This window comes from Gigantopelta aegis, chromosome 9, assembly GCF_016097555.1.
Source record: "Gigantopelta aegis isolate Gae_Host chromosome 9, Gae_host_genome, whole genome shotgun sequence".
NCBI lineage: Eukaryota > Metazoa > Mollusca > Gastropoda > Neomphalida > Peltospiridae > Gigantopelta > Gigantopelta aegis.
This window is the reverse complement of record NC_054707.1, coordinates 33,783,410-33,804,888: the sequence shown is the minus strand read 5'-3', so window position 1 is coordinate 33,804,888 and position 21,479 is coordinate 33,783,410. Positions and strand designations below refer to the sequence as shown.

Here is a 21,479-nt window from a genome sequence, read left to right as displayed (position 1 = left end):
TGTATGTCAGAAAGACCAAATTTTTGACATCCAATAGCCGATGATTAATTAATCAATGTGCTCTAGTGGTGTCGTTAAACAAACTTCATTTCCACATGCACTTACAGGTAGACTGAAAAATAAATATATACAGAGCACAGTGAAAATGCAGCTGTGGTTTTCTGAAGAAGAAACAAATTAGGGTTCCTGATAAAAATATTATTTATATATATCTTATTTTTCTCCTGACAATGTTAGCATTTAGTCGACGACACGTTGAGATTTTAAACTTGTGGTTTGAAACAGAGGCATTACGTTTATTATATATATCTTATTTGGAACACCAAAGAAGATTTGATCCAGACAGCAAATCTATAGCATGATCAGCTATTTGAAGGCAGAAGAAGAAGAAATGTCTTATGGATGATCTCTTGTATAACCCCATTTTCTTGCAGGTACACATGCATATTAAAGGCATACTGTCACGGATTTAAGGACCTTATTTCTCTAAAAATGGATAATAAATAAAAATTACATTAATTGTTGGAAACCAAATTTAGCTATAGCATTACCTTAATTGAACAATGATTGAGAGAAATCCTTGTCATCCCTCTCGGCAATTTTAGTTTTTTAATTATGAACCATTGCCATAATTCAATTATTTTTTTTACAAAATGTTATTAATAAATGGAGTATGGTAGTTATGAAGATGACTGAATACATTACATTTAGGGACAAATCAATTTTTTTTTTTTTTCAGGTAATAATTTGTTAGACCATTAAATAGGTCAGTGGTCTGTGACAATATGTCTTTAAATGTGATGGACCACACCTTATGTATATACATGCTGCTTTGATGTAGCAACCTCTAATGTCACCCTAGACATCTAATCAGACATCAGTGTCGTCTGTGGTTGATATGAGACATTTCTATTAGTTTAATTGAATAATACTAACATTGGTATAATGGTACCTGTTGATTTAGTTCACGGTATTAACATTTAACTTTCTCAGAACAAGCAGTTTCAAATCGTCTTGCTCATAAGAATTTGGACAAATCAAAAGAATGACTTTGTTAAATAATGCTGCCTTAATTTGTTTAAACAATTATATTTTGCATTACCATTCTTGGTTCAAGTTTATTTTTGCATATTATTGATGCATAATAAATTCTATCATTGAGACTATTTACTACATATTATTATGACAAGACAATAAAAATGTCATGTGAATGTGTTCGAACAAGACCGTGAACTTGGCAAGTGATTGTGGAGGTGATAGAGGCTAAGGCAGATATTTTTAGCTTTTCCAGGCCACATTGATTTGACCTTTGACCCCCACTCACAAGCAGTCCCATATGATGCTGTTAACAGCTGTATGCATGTTCTGTGTGGATATACTGTGTGTGCTATTGTCGTGTCTCATTTTTACTCGGCACAGTGCACAGAAGCTAGTAATTTTTAAATAACTATTCTGGCTTCCTGGGAATAATATTGTACACAAAAAGGAATACACATTTACACACCAATGCCCCGTACTTTAAATATGGTAAGTACGAACTCTTTCACTGTCATTGTTAAGTTTTGGACTGCAAAGTCTTATGCACATGCTCATACAGTGATACGATATGATTGATCTAACTCCTGAATGATTGTCGGCTATAGTGTTACTAGATATAACACACTAGTTTAATAAAACTACTTCTGTATTTTTTTAATTTATTAATGTCCTTTGTAACTGGATGTTGTTAAACCTTTCATTCAAAATTCGAGCTATTTTATGGAAATCCTTTTGTGTGAAGACAGAATGAGGCCAGTGGTGAACTTTGTCGTGTGTTTTTGGTTCCAGTCTGATTTACAGTGAAACTGCTGTTAAATTTTCTTTAATCTCTTAATGTCCTTTGTAACTGTATAAAGATAAACCTCTCATTCAATATTCTGGCTATTTCATGGAAATTCTTTTGTGTGAACACAGACCAAGGCCAGTGGTGAACTTTGTGATATATTTTTGGTTCTATAGTCTGATATAACATACTGGTACAGTGAAACTGCTATTATATTTTCTTTAATCTCTTAATGCCCTTTGTAACTGCATGCGTGCTTTCATTCAATATTCTGGCTATTTCATTGAAATCCTTTTGTGTGAATACTGCAGACCGAGGCCATGCAGTGGTGAACTTTGTCATGTGTTTTTGTTTCTAGTCTTCCCATTTCATTGATTTTTTTCTCCCCTTCCTTCTCATGTTACTCAATCATCAGTTGCACTAAATATAAATATAATTTAGCCAGTGCAGAATTTGATCTTGCTTTAAGTGACCACATGACCCAGACAGCTCACTGGGTATATATATATATACTGCTCACTGAAGTACTTAAAGGAAACATGACACGAGACCATATTATAGCTCATTTTAAAAGAAAAATGATATAAAAATAATATACAAATAACTTTATAACAATAAAATACGTTTAGTTAACTTAAAATGAAGAAATTACGCTAATCAGTATCAAAGTACGATTTATGCATATTTCTTCGTGAGCGTCCGGAAAAAAAGGGAAGTGACGTCAGAGCCGCTGTACTCTTCCATTGTTGTTAACTGTTTATATATGGAGTAAGGGGCTTACGATCTTTTCAGTCCAACAGTGCCGTACTGCGCGGCCTTTGGGTGTAAAAATAAACAGTTTAAACGATCGGGATTGTCTTTTTATGGTTTTCCAAAGGATTGTATCCGAAGAAAGACGCGTGTATTTTATCGCAAAAGAAAAGATTGGACACCAACACCGCATAGTACTTTGGTGTCAGCCTATTTACAGCCCGGAGCCCGAACGTTACCCGGAGACAAAAACAGTACTCGGTTGCGAATGCCGAGGTGTACATTGTACATATTTGGCACAAAGATACACCTCAGCATGATGTATTTATATATGTTAAAACAAAAATGTAGAATTTTTTATTTATTATTTTTTTTGGAAAAAAAAAGATTTTTCATGTTAGGGCTGTAGGCCTACATAACAAAATCTGTATTCACCGTCCGAAGAAGGAAACGTCAATAAGTAATTAAATATGGCATATACAAACATGGGATTTGGCATGAGGATACATCTCAGTACGATGTATTTAAATATGTTTTTAAAAAACGTGTAGAAAACAATAATAATTTTAAATAATGTTTTTAATCTTCGGGCGGAATACGTCACAAAAACGTTCCTCATCGCCCGAAGCCCCAAAGCAACACGAAGTTCAATACAAAATAAACCACTACTGTCGGTGTCGAAATAACTATTATGTTTCATCCACGGATTCTTTTTCAGCGAGATTCCTCGCCTCCACGTCATTTCTCCGTCTGACTATGTTGACTTGTTTTTTCGTGACTCGTATGACGACCATTCTGCAGAACGCCACGGTTGTTCGCGTTTAGTCTCTACATGTCCGAGCCTGTCCTACCAGCACTGGAAGATTGACCGCCCCACTCTAAGAAGAAATAGGAAGCGGGGTCGGCCCCTACTACTCTTTTTCTAGACTTTACATTGCTTTATAATGATACCATCTCGTATCCTCCGGAGTTGGGCCCGTCCGCACCACTATACCAACCCATGACGACTGGACTATACCCTAGTCTGATACTCTACTCGTTCAGACAGATCCGGCTTCTCAAGATCTGTATTTCAGCACAGCACTACACCTTCAACGTCTATCGACTGTCAATCTAGGGGTTTTCTTGACGGGATGCAACCCATCTCGTCCCTTTAAGCTGTGCACCCAAACGGCCTTAACGAGGCCACTCGCGTGGACATATCGATCGGACTTTAAACGTTTAGATCTGCGTTCAAAATTTTATGTCGAAATTACTTCTTTTTTGTAATATTATTAAATAGTCCGATCCTCTCTTCTTTCTCTTATTTAATTTTGGACTGTCCTTCTAAAATGCTCCAAATTATATAAGTATTCGGCCGAGCAGTCAATTCTTTTTTATTTTTGGCTTGTAACCTTTTTCTTTTTTTATTTATTCTATTAACGTTTTTACTAATTGCTATTTTCAAAATTCTGCCCATTTTCAACCCCCCCCCCCCCTCCATCCCGAGTCAGGCCACCGATCTTATCGGAGGTCGGACTCGGGATGGGCGTGTTCGAAACCCTAGTGGTATATGGGCACGTTAAACTAGTTATCATCATCATCATCATCCACGGGCTGACTTGAGAATCGGAGTGTTGTTTTAGTTAATTGGTCCTTTCTTTCCGTGGCCTGCACATGTGATTCCTGATTGGCAGGTGTATATTGCAGGGTATCGACCAGGTAAGTGATTACCACGGTCTAGACATACGTACAAAATACGTGCCAGTTTTTTTAAGATCACAGGGTATTGTGGCGTAACCTGTCGCGACTATAGTACAATGTTAATGGACATTATCAGCCGCCCTGCTTCATTACTGTAAATAATGCTGTAAAACCCTTGATTAAGTAGACTTTCCCATCTAAAATTACAAAACTGACCAATTACGTAGTACCAAAGAAAAGAAAATTATCAATTGGGTATCGTGAGTGGTCGTTTTTACTCTAACGCACCCTACCAATAGGCCTAATAATATGCTACTTTTTTTATGAGAGAAAAATACTATAACCCCATTTCGTTCTATTGATGCAAATAGAAATATATTTAGTTTAAAAGTTGATTATACTCTCAAGTCATTTATGTTGTTTTACAAGCCAGGTTAATGAAAGTGAAGCGCCTTGTCGTAAATTAAAGCGTTTGTTTACACTGTGCATACAGATTTCATTATGTACAGCCCGAACATAAAAAATTCGATATTTTCTAAAAAAAACAAACCCAAAAATGTTTGTCCTACATTTATATTTTTTACATATTTAAATACATCATATCGAGGTGTATCTTTATGCTAAATATGAACAGTATACACCTCGGCATTAGCATCGAGTTTTGGTTTTGTCTCCGGGTTACTTTCGGGCTCCGGGCTGTAAATTGGTCGACCGGTCTGGTCTGGCACCATCAGTTTCTCCACCCTCCGACTCGCTATCCGTTTTTTCTTCAGTATCACTGTTGTAAGTAAATGTGTGTCTTTCTTCATTTACTAACAGCTCATATTGATACGGCAAAACGTTTTGCGAACGAACACTCATTGTTTTGGTAAGCTGTGCAAGTCTTAGATTCTTTATGAGTGGTACGGACTAATGCTTTTAAGTGTAAGGCTTCAGATCAAGCGACGCGTCTCTGACGTCACGGACCTCGTGATTGCCCTGCTCATTAAAGATCGGCAATTTCCGCTAAGAGCTCGTATCTGGGGTTCTTTTATGGAGATATTTTAAGTAATTAATTTTTTATAAAAAAATTTTTTTTTAGGTGATTCAATTTATAATTACTTGTACATGGTTGGTGCCAAATATGGTTTACGTGACATGTTTCCTTTAATCTGTTTGTGGCGGGGGAAAACATTTAGTTCAGTGGTAAGAGTGAAATAGTCCAAGGTGCAATAGGTCACAGGGTTGATTGCTCTCAGTGGACATTGTGGAGGGGGGTATTGAATAAATGAATGTTTAATGGCACCCTAGAACAAAAATAAATTGCCTGTTGGAAGTCGAACAATTGTTAAAATATAAATAAACTGATGATCAGCATTAATATAAACATTTTTAAAAATCAGTGTATACTATAAAGAGCTATATGTAGAGTATAAATATCAGAAGCATTTTACCAGGTTTCCTCTCTAATGATCTTTGTGGTCCTTAACCAAATATCCAAAGCCCCATATGTAGCAGTAATTAAAATATGTTGAGTACATTGATAAATAAAATAGTTCCTTCTTTCTTTAATATATTGGTTTTTTCCCATCCCAACCAGTGTTCCATATCTGGTATATCAAAGGCTATGGAATGCAAGTCTTGTATATATAAAAAAACTGAAGATAAAATTTCCCATGCAGCATTTGTTTTATAGTATCTTATGTGGCAGGAATGGTTTTCCTCTTTCTCACTATTGACTAAGTGTCAAAATAACATGATAATCATCAAATAGATATAATTTAATATATGCTGACAGATTTATAAGATATTAAACGAGCCGTCATTTCGTATCATATTTATGTCCCGAGTGAAATAATTTTCAGTTGTCGCGAGGTTTAGCTAGTGACAATGAAAATTATTTCACGAGGGACATAAACATGATACGAAATGGTAGCGAGTTTAATATCCTATTTATTACCCATAATCGATCTAAATTTATATCACTCATCTCGTTTCGTCGAAGTTCCTGTAAAGTTGCCAGTCGATGACGTCATCGTGTGACGTCAAAAGTGGTATGTCTCATATGGCTTTCTAGTAGGACGCATCACTTTGATATGTAGCAAAATATTTTTAACCATATGGGTAATAAATAGTTTTTTTGCTTCTATAGTTTCAAATCAGATGAGACTCAATCTCTTGTATATTTCATGATATACATGTAGGGTCAATGACATTGTAAACAGATAGTTCTTGAGTTACAGATAATAAAAAAATATATTAAATTATTGTTTTTCTGAGCAACCAGTTGAACCAGATCTAATTTCAATTAATGACATATATAATGACATGTAAAATGATAATCGTGAATGAAGTTGAGAAAAAAAATGCTATGTTCTGATACCTTTGGAAAACACTATATTTCAGTTATTTGTGTTAATTTTCTGAAGATATTATAATTATTAAACATTTGCAAGTTTTATTATTATATATTTGCTTTCCACCTTACTTTTGACAGTATTCTAATTTTCAGGAGTAATAATTCAAACTGTAACCTTTTATCCACATCCGTATTTTTTCAAGTTTTCTACATTGCTGTACAAAAAAGTCACACTATAATAAGTTGTGCTCTTCTATTTTTTAATATTTGCTTCTAAATTAATATTTGAGAAGCAAAGATTGCCCAAGAAGCAAAGATTGTTTCCAATTCTACAAATAAATCCAAGTCTTGTTTTTGAGTGACCTGTATTAATGACTGCATCTGTTGCAGGAAGAAAAATGATGTGGACAATTTATTTTAAATAATAAATATCTCCGCAAGACTGCAGCTTTAACATGGCTAGCACTGCTAATATAAATCTGTCCTTGTATTGGAAGATGTTTATAGCGTCCGTCTGCATGTTGGCACTAATGAAAATCCATTTGCACTTATCCATTGTGGTGAACACAGGGTATTGTGTTCTGATAAATTACTTTCCCATGCTTGGGAGAACATGGCCGGAACAAACATAGCGATGCTGTAATTAAATTCCAAGTGTTTTTATTCATCAATCCTGACCACGGTGGCCAAGAAAGTTGAACATTATCTAAAATCTGAGCTATGTTAAGCAGACGATGTTAGTATTACAGGGATGGAAATAATTGTTGAGAACGGTCATTCAGGTGACCAGGAAATGTTTGTTTTAAAGTTTGTTTTGTTTAATGGCACCACTAGAGCACATTGATTTATTTATAATTTGCTATTGGATGTTAAACTTTTTGGTGATTTTGACATATAGTCTTAAAGAGGAAACCCGCTACATTTTTCTATTAGCACCATCCCACAGACTGGGTAGCACATACCATGGCATTTAATATACCAGTCGTGGTGCACTGGCTGGAACAGGAAATAGCCCAAAGGGCCCACCAACAAGGATTGATCCTAGACCAACCATGCATCAAGCGAGCGCTTAAATTTACCACTGGGCTATACTTAAATTTACCACTGGGCTATACTTAAATTTACCACTGGGCTATACTTAAATTTACCACTGGGCTAGACGTCCCGCTTTCAGGTTACCAGGAGGTCACCAAATGCATGTCAAGAAAGTCTAGTTAAATCTTATTAAACAAAAGTAACACCACTGACATTTTTTTAAACTATGTTAATCAAATATGAAATGCACATTCAAATATCAATACAATTAGAATAGTGATGTATATGAGTGGAGAACAAAGTATGAGTGGATCTATGAATGGTTTTATATATAGTTGTAATAAAAGGAATTGTAAAGTTGTTGTTGCTATGGGTTACCAGAGCCTGTGCTTACAGTGACATCAGGCAGGGTAGGGCAGGACATAGCCCAGTGGTAAAACGCTTGGTTGATGTGCCGTCAGTCTCGAATCGATCCCCGTCGGTAGCCCATTGGGCTATTTCTCATTCCAGCCATTGCACCACGACTGGCATATCAAAGGCCGTGGTATGTGCTAGAGAGGAGGCTGTCGCCACTTCAAGAGCTATTTTTTCGATTGGCAGCAAGGCCTCTTTTATATGCACCATCCCACAGACAGGATAGCACATACCACGGCCTTTTACGTACCAATCTTGGTGCACTGGCTGGATCGAGAAATAGCGATCAATCCTAAACCGACCGTGCATCAAGCGAGCGCTTTACCACTGGGCTACATCTCACCCCATCACTAGGGAGAATGAATGAATGAATGAATGAATGAATGAATAAATGTTTAACGACACCCCAGCACGAAAAATACATCGGCTATTGGGTGTCAAACTATGGTAATGCAAACAAATGATGGTCAACATCAATATAAAAAGATTTAAATAAAAACACAGTGTAAAGAACTGTCCAAATATACAAATATCACAGATAGATACTGAATTTTACTCAAAATTTCAATTTGTGCTGTATTGGCCATTCTTAAAGAGAATGTTACACCCCTGCACCACGGTGAGGTTACAGCACGTGCAGGGGCCATCACTAGGGAGAAGGTAATCAGATATTTTTTAATAGATCATCAACATATGGTACACTGTATGTGGATTATTGCTGTATGATTAAACAAATCCCACAGTGTTTTCTCCAGTTCATCTCATCAACATTCGCCACTGACACATATGTTTATTTTATCAGTATCTTGTGTATAAGAAAGAAAAATGTGTCTTTATGAAGTCATATCAATTATTTATACACACAGATATTTGGAGGTTCAAGATTTAAACAAACAACACAATGAGGGAAATGTACATTGAGATGCAGGTTTTAAAGAATATTATCTTGTACAAGGAGATTAACTTGGTATGAGTTTTATCATGTGAAAGCTACATGATCAAGGGTTATCATTAGTGCCAAGCAAATAAACCCAGTAGCTAACAGAATCAATTAGCATCATGCTATCGGAAATACTATAATCTTGAGCATGTATCCTGAAAGGAAAACACTGTTCTTCTTAATTTCTTCTATAATATCTATAGTAAATGCATTTTCAAAATGCCAGATTTTTAGTCTAAGGATTCAGTGAACTGTTTTATTTTGTTGTGTGTGGGGAAGATTTTTGGGGGTTTTAATGCCTGGTTTTGCCAGTGTTTGGGGAGTCTTGGAGTGGGGATGGATGGGGTTGATTATTCTTTAACTATATAGTGGGGTTTGACGTATTTTAATTATGCATGATGATGGTACATAAGTAATCTGTGGACCAGGATGTTTGCAAATTATGGTGTTATATTGTTCTGCTACTGGCGAGTTTTACAAACTGAACCTCGTTCCACTCAACCCCCGGAAACCAGATCATCATTTTAAGAACTATTTTTAATGTTATATATTCAGGAGATAAATATATGGAGTTTTTAGATTTGCAGATGTTATTGTCTATTTGATGCCCAGAAAACAATGTAAATGACCAATCATATTACAGAACATACTCACCATCAGATTACAATAAACAGTGAAATCCCTCTAAAACGGACACCCTCAGAACGAAATAAAACCTTGTGTTTTAAGAGGTGTCCGGTTTATAGAGGTTTTGTTCTATACAGATATTTGAAAAGTGACCATAAAAATGTCCAGTTTAGAGGTAATTAATTCCTGTTACAAAGGGTACTGTTTTGAGAGTTTTCACTGTATATTACAATATATTGTAAGAATTAGATTGATCTAACTAATCACACTGTGCCATATACTAATAAAACGTGTTTTGGTTCATCTGTACGTGGAACCACCCAGCTGCTCTAATTCAGGGGGGCTTATTGAATCTAGCTCTGATTTGGTTGATCTGTACGTGGAACCACCCAGCTGCTCTAATTCAGGGGGGGGTTATTGAATCTAGCTCTGTTTTGGTTCATCTGTACGTGGAACCACCCAGCTGCTCTAATTCAGGGGGGGCTTATTGAATCTAGCTCTGTTTTGGTTCATCTGTACGTGGAACCACCCAGCTGCTCTAATTCAGGGGGCTTATTGAATCTAGCTCTGTTTTGGTTCATCTGTACGTGGAACCACCAGCTGCTCTAATTCAGGGGGGCTTATTGAATCTAGCTCTGTTTTGGTTCATCTGTACGTGGAACCACCCAGCTGCTCTAATTCAGGGGGGGCTTATTGAATCTAGCTCTGTTTTGGTTCATCTGTACGTGGAACCACCCAGCTGCTCTAATTCAGGGGGGCTTATTGAATCTAGCTCTGTTTTGGTTCATCTGTACGTGGAACCACCCAGCTGCTCTAATTCAGGGGGGGCTTATTGAATCTAGCTCTGTTTTGGTTCATCTGTATGTGGAACCACCCAGCTGCTCTAATTCAGGGGGGGGGCTTATTGAATCTAGCTCTGTTTTGGTTCATCTGTATGTGGAACCACCCAGCTGCTCTAATTCAGGGGGGCTTATTGAATCTAGCTCTGTTTTGGTTCATCTGTACGTGGAACCACCCAGCTGCTCTAATTCAGGGGGGCTTATTGAATCTAGCTCTGTTTTGGTTCATCTGTACGTGGAACCACCCAGCTGCTCTAATTCAGGGGGGGCTTATTGAATCTAGCTCTGTTTTGATCATGTTTAGTAAACACCCATAGCCCCAGCTACTGTAGCTGCCTCATGAAGACAGCTGTTGTATACAGTTTCTGTTTTCTTTTCCCACAAAACACACACACACACACACACACCTTGGTTAGAGCAGCCAGTACTCGGTCATACCAGTATTTATTCTAATGTCAGTTGTAACTGTTGACCCTGTGCTAACTTTATCATTGGACTTTTCATGTTTTTGGTAGGGAGCCATATTCCCTACTGCAGTAGCAATTATTATAGTGACAGATATGCTAGGACTGTAGACTGGGCATTGGCCACACACATACTCATACATTTAGATCATCGTAATACTAGTGTTACTTATAGCCCAGTGGTAAAGCGTTCGCCTGATGAGTGTTCAGTTTAGGATCGATCCCTGTCGGTGTACCCATTGGGCTATTTCTTGTTCCAGCCAGTGCACCACAACTGGTATATTAAAGACAGTGGTATGTGCTATCCACTGTGCTAAGGAACAAGTGGTTCAAATTCTAAAAATGTAAAAACGTGCAATGAGAATAATTTTAAACAAACCATTAATAACTCCATCTAAAGACATGTTCAGGGAACTAAATATTTTACCTTTCCCTGACAGAATAAAATACGACATCGGCATAATGGTATATAAAGCACTAAATGGCTTCTCCCCAGAATACATTACATCTCTCCTTACCCCAATATGTGAAACCTGTAATTATAACCTAAGATCCTCTAACAAAAACAAACTTCAGCTACCAAGGCCTCATACTGAACTATATAAAAAATCCTTCAGTTACTCAGGTGTTCAGATATGGAATACAATACCCCTTGATATTAGACACCAGAAGTCAGTTGCGAACTTTAAATCCAGCCTGAAACAATATCTCATGGTTGTTTATTTGGCTGATTAATTTTTATTCTATATAATAATTATGTTTTGAGACTTTAGTGTCAATATTACACAACTAACAGTTGTCTGTTAAATGGAAGATTTCTCTAGTCAATATGTATATATGCATTATTATAATAGTATAGTACTTAGTATATATGTATTTTCTTTTCCAGTATTTCAATATATTGTTGAGGGCCAAATGGAAGATTAGCTTGTGCTAAACCTGTCACCCTCATTAAATAAAGTTATTACTATTATTATTATTATTATTATTATTATTATTATTATTATTATCCTGTCTGTGGGATGGTGCATATAAAAGATCTCTTGCTACTAAAAAAATGAAATTTTTTAGCGGGTATCCTCTCTAAGACTATGTAAAAATTACCAAATGTTTGACATTCAATAGCCAATGATTAATTAATCAATGTGCTCCAGTGGTGTCATTAAACAAAACAAACTTTAAACTTATGGATGAGGATTTCTCTTTCCTGTTAGTGTTGGTGTGGCCCTTTATTTATTTCCATCAGTATAGCTTTCATTGAGTTGTGTTCAAGTCAGGCTTGGAAAATATCACCATTAACAGACAAATGTAGTCGGTCATTAAACATATTATCAATATAGCTTCATATTCATTGAAGCATTAAAAATAATGGGTCCTTCTTTGAAAATGGTACCTTAAAGTGTGACACACGGGCACTAGACCAGAACACACTACAGTGGCCATTATTCAGGTCAGCGGGTCACATGTTTAATTAGTTCAAGGTCAGAAATCGTGCTGTTTAGGTTGCCATAAAATAAACATTTGTAGGGGTGATTTACTACATAAAATCCTGATAAAACAAAGGTAATTCAAGGGCTTGAAAATAACATGAAGTATGTTTTTTTTGTATGTTTATTTCTTTGATGAGCATTGCATTGCAGGATCGAACCATCTCGGTGGATCCATTCAAATGATTGGGGTTTTTTCTTATTCCAACAAGTGCACCACAACTGGTCAAAGGCCATAGTATGTGCTTTCCTGTCTGTGAGAAAGTGCAAATAAAAGATCCCTTGCTGCATTAGGAAAAATGTATCAGGTTTCCTCTGATGACTGTGTGTCAGAATTACCAAATGTTTGACCTCCAGTAGCCAATGAGTATTTGATCAATGTGCTCTTGTGGTGTCGTTAAACAAAATAAACTTTGATCAACAATGCATATATTGACATACATGCCATGGTTCTTCAAAGAACTGAACTATAAATTCTTAATTACTTGTGCTAAAACTGTCTGGTTGAGTGGACACCATTGGGACATGTATACAGAACATGTTATGTTTTTGCAGCACTCTCAAAATTCTTATTTACATTAACGTTTTAAGAAATATTGTTCTTATATTTAATGGTAAATAATATTAAAACGATGGTCATTTCTGATGTTCTAATTTTCGTACTAATTCTTTTTTGCTAATTAATTTGAAAATTTGTAGAAAATGGGTTGGGGTTTTTTTGTTTTTTTTCGTCTGTCGATCCTATCTGTTTGATGATATGTATCCAGAGAATAATTTAGGCGGAAATGAGATAAAATTACTGTCTATGTGTCTGGTAGTCAATGAGGTACCATTTACAATGAAGGAACTTGTATATAAAGTATGGAGCAAACATTGAAAGCATGCTGAATATTTTACTATGCATGGTGACAGACAGTTCTACTTAATCACGACTCTCCAGGGTCACCTCACTTATTTCAAAGTCATGGAAATATATGTAAAAGTGTCCAAGGGTGGATATAAGAGCATCTCGGATTACCCAAACCTCTCTCCTTTGCATGTCCCCAGACCCTCATTAGATATCTCACTGCCTGGTGTTGTGAGAATCAATCATCATTTGTTTGGATGGCCACTACTAGCAAATGCACTTCAAAAACAAATTCTTTCTCAAGGCTAGATCTAGCTCTAATAAGCTCTATGGGTTTTGCTGTACTATGCTTGGTTTGTTTTCCTTGTAGCAGCTGCTGGGTTCGGTGGAAAATATATAAGTGTAACCAAAAAAAAAAATATCGACTTCCACTGAGGGAATTCGAACCACAGACTCTCGGTACGAGAGTCCAGTGCTCTACCCACTGAGCTAATAGGGAAATCCCCACTAGCTCCTGCCAGTAGGAGCACTTTATACCAACACTACTACATAAGCAACCAATACCAGTCAGTTGTTTCCAAATGGTATATTAAAGGTGTTGATATGTGCTGTCATGTTTGGAAGTCTTAAAGTATTACTTGCTGATATCAGTAGAAAGTTTGTTTTGTTTAACAACATCACTAGAGCACATTGATTTATTAATCATCAGCTATTGGATGTCAAATATTTGGTAAGTTTGACTTATACTCTTAGAGAGGAAACCTGCTACATTTTTTCATTAGTAGAATGGATCTTTTATATGTACCATCTGACAGACGGGATAGCACATACCACTACCTTTGATATACCAGTCGTGGTGTACTCGCTGGAACGAGAAATGATGAGTTGTATTCATGGAACAAAGAAAGAAAGAAATGTTTTATTTAACAATGCACTCAACACATTTTATTTACGGTTATATGGCGTCGGACATATGGTTAAGGACCACACAGATTTTGAGAGGAAACCCGCTGTCGCCACTACATGGACTACTCTTTCCAATTAGCAGCAAGGGATCTTTTATTTGCACTTCCCACAGGCAGGATAGCACAAACCATGGCCTTTGTTGAATCAGTTATGGATCACTGGTCGGTGCCAGTGGTTTACACCTACCCATTGAGCCTTGCGGAGCACTCACACAGGGTTTGGAGTCGGTATCTGGATTAAAAATCCCATGCCTCGACTGGGATCCAAACCTAGTACCTATCAGCCTGTAGACCGATGGTCTAACCACAATGCCACCGAGGCCAGTAAATTAAAGTATACAGTGAAACCAGTCTATATTGTAAACCGGACCCTGAAGAAACCAGCTAGGGGCCCTTTTCACTAAACATTGTAAGTTTACGTCTGCTACTAGCAGTTATACTGGTAGTGCGTTTACACGTGTTTGGCATCAATTTCATTCAGAAAATTACATCATTACGGAAGCTGGAGTATTTTAAAGACAAAAGAAAATGAAATATGTGTTCTTCAAATTATATTTGTTGAACTATAATAGTAATAAGAATTGTGGTTTAGTTGTGGATTTACATTTACGTGCAAAACTAGGCTTACGATGTTTTGTGAAATTGGGCCCAGAAACCTGTCAAAACTGACCAAAGTTTTATGATCCCAAATTTTCTAAATTCTAAAACGCTACTTTCTAAACACTGGATCTTGTCTTCATGTAAATCAGATAAATATTACATCCCCAGAGTGACCCAGTTTAAACTGGTTTCACTGTATTATATAGGTCAGGTTATGCTTCCCAAGAAAATATATTAAACAAAAAAGACATTTGTTTGAACAGAGGGGATAATTCAACCTCTGAAACCACCTCCCTGCACACATGCCATAATAGCTTGTCATTTACACTGGTTTTAGGGGTGTTTTTTGTCTTCTTGCCACAATGGTTTCATGTTACGTTGGCTTCTATTGCTATTATATCTATATATTATGTTGTCCTGATGACTGATTGCCAAGATACAACCATGTCTTGGTCTCGCATTTTCCATCTTGTTCTTGCAAGCATCATATTGATAAGAAAATTATTTGCTCCGAGTTCTTTTAAAAAACCTGTCCCAGACAAGTCTCATCTTATCTGCAGACAGTTGTGCAATTGAGCTCTTTCAACTTTTTAAACACTGAGTAAAATTACTTATCTCTGGCAAGCATTCAACACTATCCCTTAGTTTACTTATGGTAAAGGTGCCCCATTGGTACACTTACATTAAAGAAACAGCCTGGGCATAGTATTTCATACAAATCGTTGTTCTGTCCGTTATGCAAAATTTAAATGTACATAGACCATCAATCGGCTACAAAGAGAACCGTTATATGGTCTAAAAGACACCTTATCAAGCATCACTTGAATAGTTTTGTAATTTAAGTAATTGAGGTAATTTGTTAGGTTACTTCAGTTACCTTGGTACAAATCATAATTAGATAGTCTACTAGATGTGTATATTTTTAAATATTAGCTTATGCATGAGATTTGAAATTTGTATTTTATTGTTTATTTCAGGTAAGTAATGCAGACTTTTCAAGTATTTCTTCCAAGACATTGAGTATAGATTTGAAGATTGGTATGTACCTAAATCTATTTTTGCATGGCCCGGTTTTTTTTTAAAATTGGTACAGAACTTAACCTCTCTAAATTGGACACCTCTAAAAACCTGATATTTTACTGGGTCCCGAGGGTGTCCAGTGTAGAGGGGTTTCACTGTACAATCAAATAGTTTATGCCAGTTTTCAGTTCTCAAAGGCCTGGGATCTGAGCAAGAAGGACATTGAGACGCCATGTACTAATCTATTTTGGATTCATCTAACCTACCACACTGAGGTGGACAGAATATACAGGAATCTGAAGTTTGTTAATGTTTATTAGCCTGACCTTGAGCAAATAAACAGACTACGATGAATAGCTGTTCAAAATAACTGGTATGGATTAATTCTGGACAAAAGAGTTTTATACAAATGCAGATAACTATTGTACACCACTGGAAAAGAGGAATGTGTGTATTCATATCAATAACTTCCCTCGTGTGAATAATAGAGTATTAGAATTTCACAGTTATTGCACGTTTTGTTTGCCATTCTCTAATACTTTGATGATAATATCATAGTTCAGTTTCGAAAATAGCTAAGAATTAAAACACAGAGCTTCTAGATTATGGTAGCCCAACTCCCATGGCTAGTGATATTCAATGTTGGACTAGTAAATAATACTTTTGCCATGCCTGACGGCTAGTGAATTTTATGGGTCAAGTGTTGCAGTTAAGTCATTTTTTTTAATATGAATATCCTGCCACTGTCACCCCCCCCCCCCCCCCACACACACACACACCCTACCCCAATGTTAGTGTTTTAAGCTCTATCTCCTTTATTAGGTGACATATCCGATTATTACTATTATTTAGTAAAATTGTATTAACTTAAAGTAAAGTAGGGCTAGTGAATTTTTAATTGCCTAGTAAAAAAAATTAAATCACTGATCCCATGGCTAGTGGATTTAAAAACAATTCCAGAAGCCTTGATACAGTTGTGTGTCTCAGTTTATTCTTCAGTGTTTTGAGACTCAATTTGTTATTGACATCTTAATATATTATTCAGTTCTAAACTTCATGTTTTAGAATTTATATCTAAATAATGGAATCAATATCTGTGGTATTGTTAACCTCTCTGTATGAGACCATGTTTCAAATCATATATACAGCACCATGTGGTCAGAAGTCTTTGTCCACCATTTGTATACCCTAATGAATATAATAATAAAGTGGTCAGTTAAAATTGCTGTGTTGTTGACATGTGGTGGTGTATTTAATGCTTTTATGGTGAAGATAAGTGTACTAATTTTTAGCTTCATTCAGAAGTTGGGAGTAGCTATCAATTTTGTGTCAGCTGTTGTTTATATGAAAGGCATGTTCTGCAATGCCCCTGGTTGCCATATAATTTACTGAACATTTTGTTCTGAGTTATAAGTTTATAAGACCATAATTTGTAAAAAAAAAAAAAAAAAAAAAAAAAAAAAGCTCATTAAATATGTGTAAAAAAATCACATTTATAATGCATGATTATTAAAAATGACAGTCAGTAGATTTTTAGTGTCTGAATTATTGCAGTTAGGACATCATCTGACTGGCCTCGGTGGCGTCGTGGCATGCCATCGGTCTACAGGCTGGTAGGTACTGGGTTCGGATCCCAGTCGAGGCATGGGATTTTTAATCGAGATACCGACTCCAAACCCTGAGTGAGTGCTCCGCAAGGCTCAATGGGTAGGTGTAAACCACTTGCACCGACCAGTGATCCATAACTGGTTCAACAAAGGCCATGGTTTGTGCTATCCTGCCTGTGGGAAGCGCAAATAAAAGATCCCTTGCTGCCTGTCGTAAAAAGAGTAGCCTATGTGGCGACAGCGGGTTTCCTCTAAAAACAGTGTCAGAATGACCATATGTTTGACGTCCAATAGCCGATGATAAGATAAAAAATCAATGTGCACTAGCGGCGTCGTTAAATAAAACAAACTTTACTTTAGGACATCATCTGTGGAAGCCACAAAATGATGACAAGTAACATGAAGCTATCGCAGAATTGGACATGATGTAGTATACTATATTATATGCATTAAATCACCAGTCATTAATGTCTACTTGGATCACATGGTAATTTATTTTTATGCATCCATAGTGGGGCCCCGTCGGTAGGCCTATTGGGCTATTTCTCGCTCCAGCCAGTGCACCACGACTGGTATCTCAAAGGCTGTGGTATGTGTTATCCTGTCTGTGGGATGGTGCATATAAAAGATCCCTTGCTGCTAATAGAAAAGAGTAGCCCATGAAGTGGCGACAGCGGGTTTCCTCTCTTAATATCTGTGTGGTCTTTAACCATATGTCCAATGCCATATAACCGTAAATAAAATGTGTTGAGTGCGTCGTTAAATAAAACATTTCCTTCCTTCCTTCCTTCCTTCCATAGTGGGGCAGGATGTAGCTCAGTGGTGGAGCACAAGTCTGAGCTGCAATGGATCATAGGATTGAAGACCTCTCCCCCCCATCCATGGACCAAGGGGTTTTCCTGTCCTAATCAGTGTCCTGTGACTAGTAAATCAAAGACTGATATGTACCATCCTTTCTATGGGAAGGTGCACATAAAAGATGCCTTGTTGCTTTTGGTAGGAGTAGCAGAGTATTGAAATAACCTTGGGCTAAATTTACGAAGCTTGTTTTTCAATTTGCACACATGTCACTATATGTTTTTATAATATACTCTTCAAAAAAAGTAGGGGAAGTCTAATAAGAATTTACAATTGCCAAAATTGTAAGGTATATTAGCTGTGGGGAATAGTTATATGATAATAGTGAATTAATTGGGCAAACATTACAACTGGTAGTTCAGTATTACAGTAGGTTTTATGACCACCAAAGGTCTTGAAGGACAATTGGGTTCAGAAGAGAAATTTGAAAGTTGATGAGGTTTTTTCAGTAAATTGCAAATTCAAACAATAAAAATTACTAAAAACAAAACAATAACAACTGTATGCTCAACAGAATGAAAAAGATTGACAAAAATAATGTTCCACAGTGATTAATGGACCTTCCTGGAAATTGTCAAAATTGAGAATGACACCCCATGCACGTGTATGGGGCAACTGCGTGATGCACATGTAAACTATAGAATGTGTTTCGGTGTGTTGATAAACAGACCTGAACGTTCTTTACTAGGATGTCTGTGGTCAAAACGTATGTTCGGTCTAATAGTTGATATTAACATTAATATTTCAGGTTCCCCTACTGTTTTTGAAGAGTATATTTAAATATCTACATTTAAGAAAAAAACTTATTTTGACACCAACTATTCATAGTTCAACATGTGCTGAGGTGTCGGTATACTAATTTCTTTATTTTTTACCCAGAACATCTGGTGGTGGTCGTGGTGGTGGTCATTGATGTCTACCCCATGCACCTGGTTTAAAGAATATTTATTGCCATTCAAAAACAGTAGTGGTCTGGGGATTGGCCAACAGGTGTTGACCTATATTAAGGCCTCTCCCAGCATTTTACAATGTGAATATATTACAAGCAATAAAATTAAACATGATTATAACTTGTTCCAAATTTACTAACAAAGACGGGAAATAGAAGGAAGAAAATGTAAAGAGGATGAACAGGTTATTACCTTTAAGCATTTTACAATATTTAGAATTAGTTGTCGCAAGAGAGAGACTGGTTAATAGATCTCAAAACATTTGCTATTTATAATGAAGTTCTGGACAGATTTGAATATAGCATTATTTTCTAGGAGACTAAGGTTTGGGTGATCAAATAAATAGTAAAATGTTACAATTAAGATTATGGTAATCTGACAAATGGGTATTGCGAACTACGTTTTATAGTAGACAAAAGCATGTTCAGCATGATCTTCAGTTAGGTGGCCGCAAGCACAAAATGGATTGCCACTTACGTATCGTAAGAATTTATCACCATTTAAGTTACTATAACCCAAATGGAGTTGGCTATGTAATATCTGCTGCATTCTATTGCCATTATAAAAGTAAGATGGTATAATTGGATCAAATTTTTTTAATTGAATTTTAAATCCATTTACTGATGTAGAATGCCTAATATAAGCTGACGTGTTGTTCCATAGTTTAATGGCAGATGGAAAGAAAGAATTTGAAAACAGTTTTGTTTGACAAAAATATGTGTGCAGATGATCTGCACTACGTGTATGATGAGGATTTATTGTAATGTCAAGAATGTGGGTAGCAGTATATTTTTTTTTTTGTACATCATGCACGGTTTGTGACGTTTTCTCTTTTCTGACAACGGTAAGAAGCCAGTTTCCTGATGTAATAGCTGTTTGCATGTCCGAGCAGATGTAGCTCCTGAAATCAGAAGAGCACTTGCCTAAAGTGCTTTGGTCATAGGATCAAACCCCCTTATTGGAACGATTGTCAGATAGGTTTTTTCCCATTGCAACCAATGCCCCATAACTGATATATCAAATCAAAGGCTGTGCATGTTACGTGCAGTCCTGTCTTTGAAAAAATGCATATAAAAGATCCCATGCTGCCAATGGAAAAATGTAACAGGTTTTTTCTAAGACGTTACCTGTCAAAATAATCAAATGTATGATATCCAGTATCTGATGATTAATAATTAAATGTGCTCTAGTGGTGTTGTTAAACAATATCAACTTTAACTGATTGCACGTCATGGTAATTGATGCCTCATCACTGAGAGCACTGGGTTGTTGTGGTCATTGATGTTTGTTTATTTGTTGTGGTCACTAATGTCTGTTTATTTGTTGTGGTCACTGATGTCTGTTTATTTGTCATGCTCACTGATGTCTGTTTATTTGTCATGCTCACTGATGTCTGTTTATTTGTTGTGGTCACTAATGTCTGTTTATTTGTTGTGGTCACTGATGTTCGTTTATTTGTTGTGGTCACTGATGTCTGTTTATCTGTCATGCTCACTGATGTCTGTTTATCTGTCATGGTCACTGATGTCTGTTTATCTGTCATGGTCACTGATGTCTGTTTATCTGTCATGCTCACTGATGTCTGTTTATCTGTCATGGTCACTGATGTCTGTTTATCTGTCATGGTCACTGATGTCTGTTTATCTGTCATGATCACTGATGTCTGTTTATTTGTCATGATCACTGATGTCTGTTTATTTATCGTGGTCACTAGATCAATACCCTTACCACTATCTAGATCACATGGCCATCATGATTTAATAGGCCCACAGACGCCTGAGGCCTATTTAGTTAAACTCTTGCAACTTTGTGATCTGGCAGTGCAATGCAGAAAGACTTTCAAATACAATGTCATGTTTCTTAAGAGCTTTTGAGAAAGCTTTGTGAATTAGGCCTCAAGAGAGTCAGCAGCAGCATGCAAACCTGGTGTGTACTGTAATCGACCAATCAATCTTCAGCTAAATCGGAGGCCATCGTTTAATCGGTGGGAGTGTTGTGATCTGAGGTTTGCGGGATGAATGTCAAGCGAGCACCTGCATATATGTAACATACTGTGTGAACATGGGAAATTGTGCTGTTAAAGAGATTATTGATCCTATCCTGTACATAACACATGGGCCTTCATATTAAAGATATTACAAGTATGTAAACATGTACTGTTAATATAAAGCACTAGTTTACACTAGTTAAAATAAGCCAGCAAATTTAGCTATTGTCATGTACTTTTTGCAGT

At 36.5% G+C, this 21,479-nt stretch overlaps 1 protein-coding gene across 7 annotated transcripts in view; it reads left to right on the top strand.

Annotated features, from left to right (window-relative positions):
- The window catches only part of LOC121382081 (5'-AMP-activated protein kinase subunit gamma-1-like), a 374,706-nt gene that overhangs the window by 199,783 nt on the left and 153,444 nt on the right, over positions 1–21,479 (top strand). Inside the window, exon 1 of one of the 7 annotated variants that reach the window (XM_041511568.1) lies at positions 1,424–1,527. The exons of the other annotated variants lie outside the window; for them this stretch is intronic. Coding sequence (XP_041367502.1) covers positions 1,507–1,527 — 21 coding nt within the window. The 5' untranslated portion in view covers positions 1,424–1,506. Of the gene's footprint in view, positions 1–1,423; positions 1,528–21,479 lie in introns of those variants that run through there. 7 annotated transcript variants of the gene reach the window in all.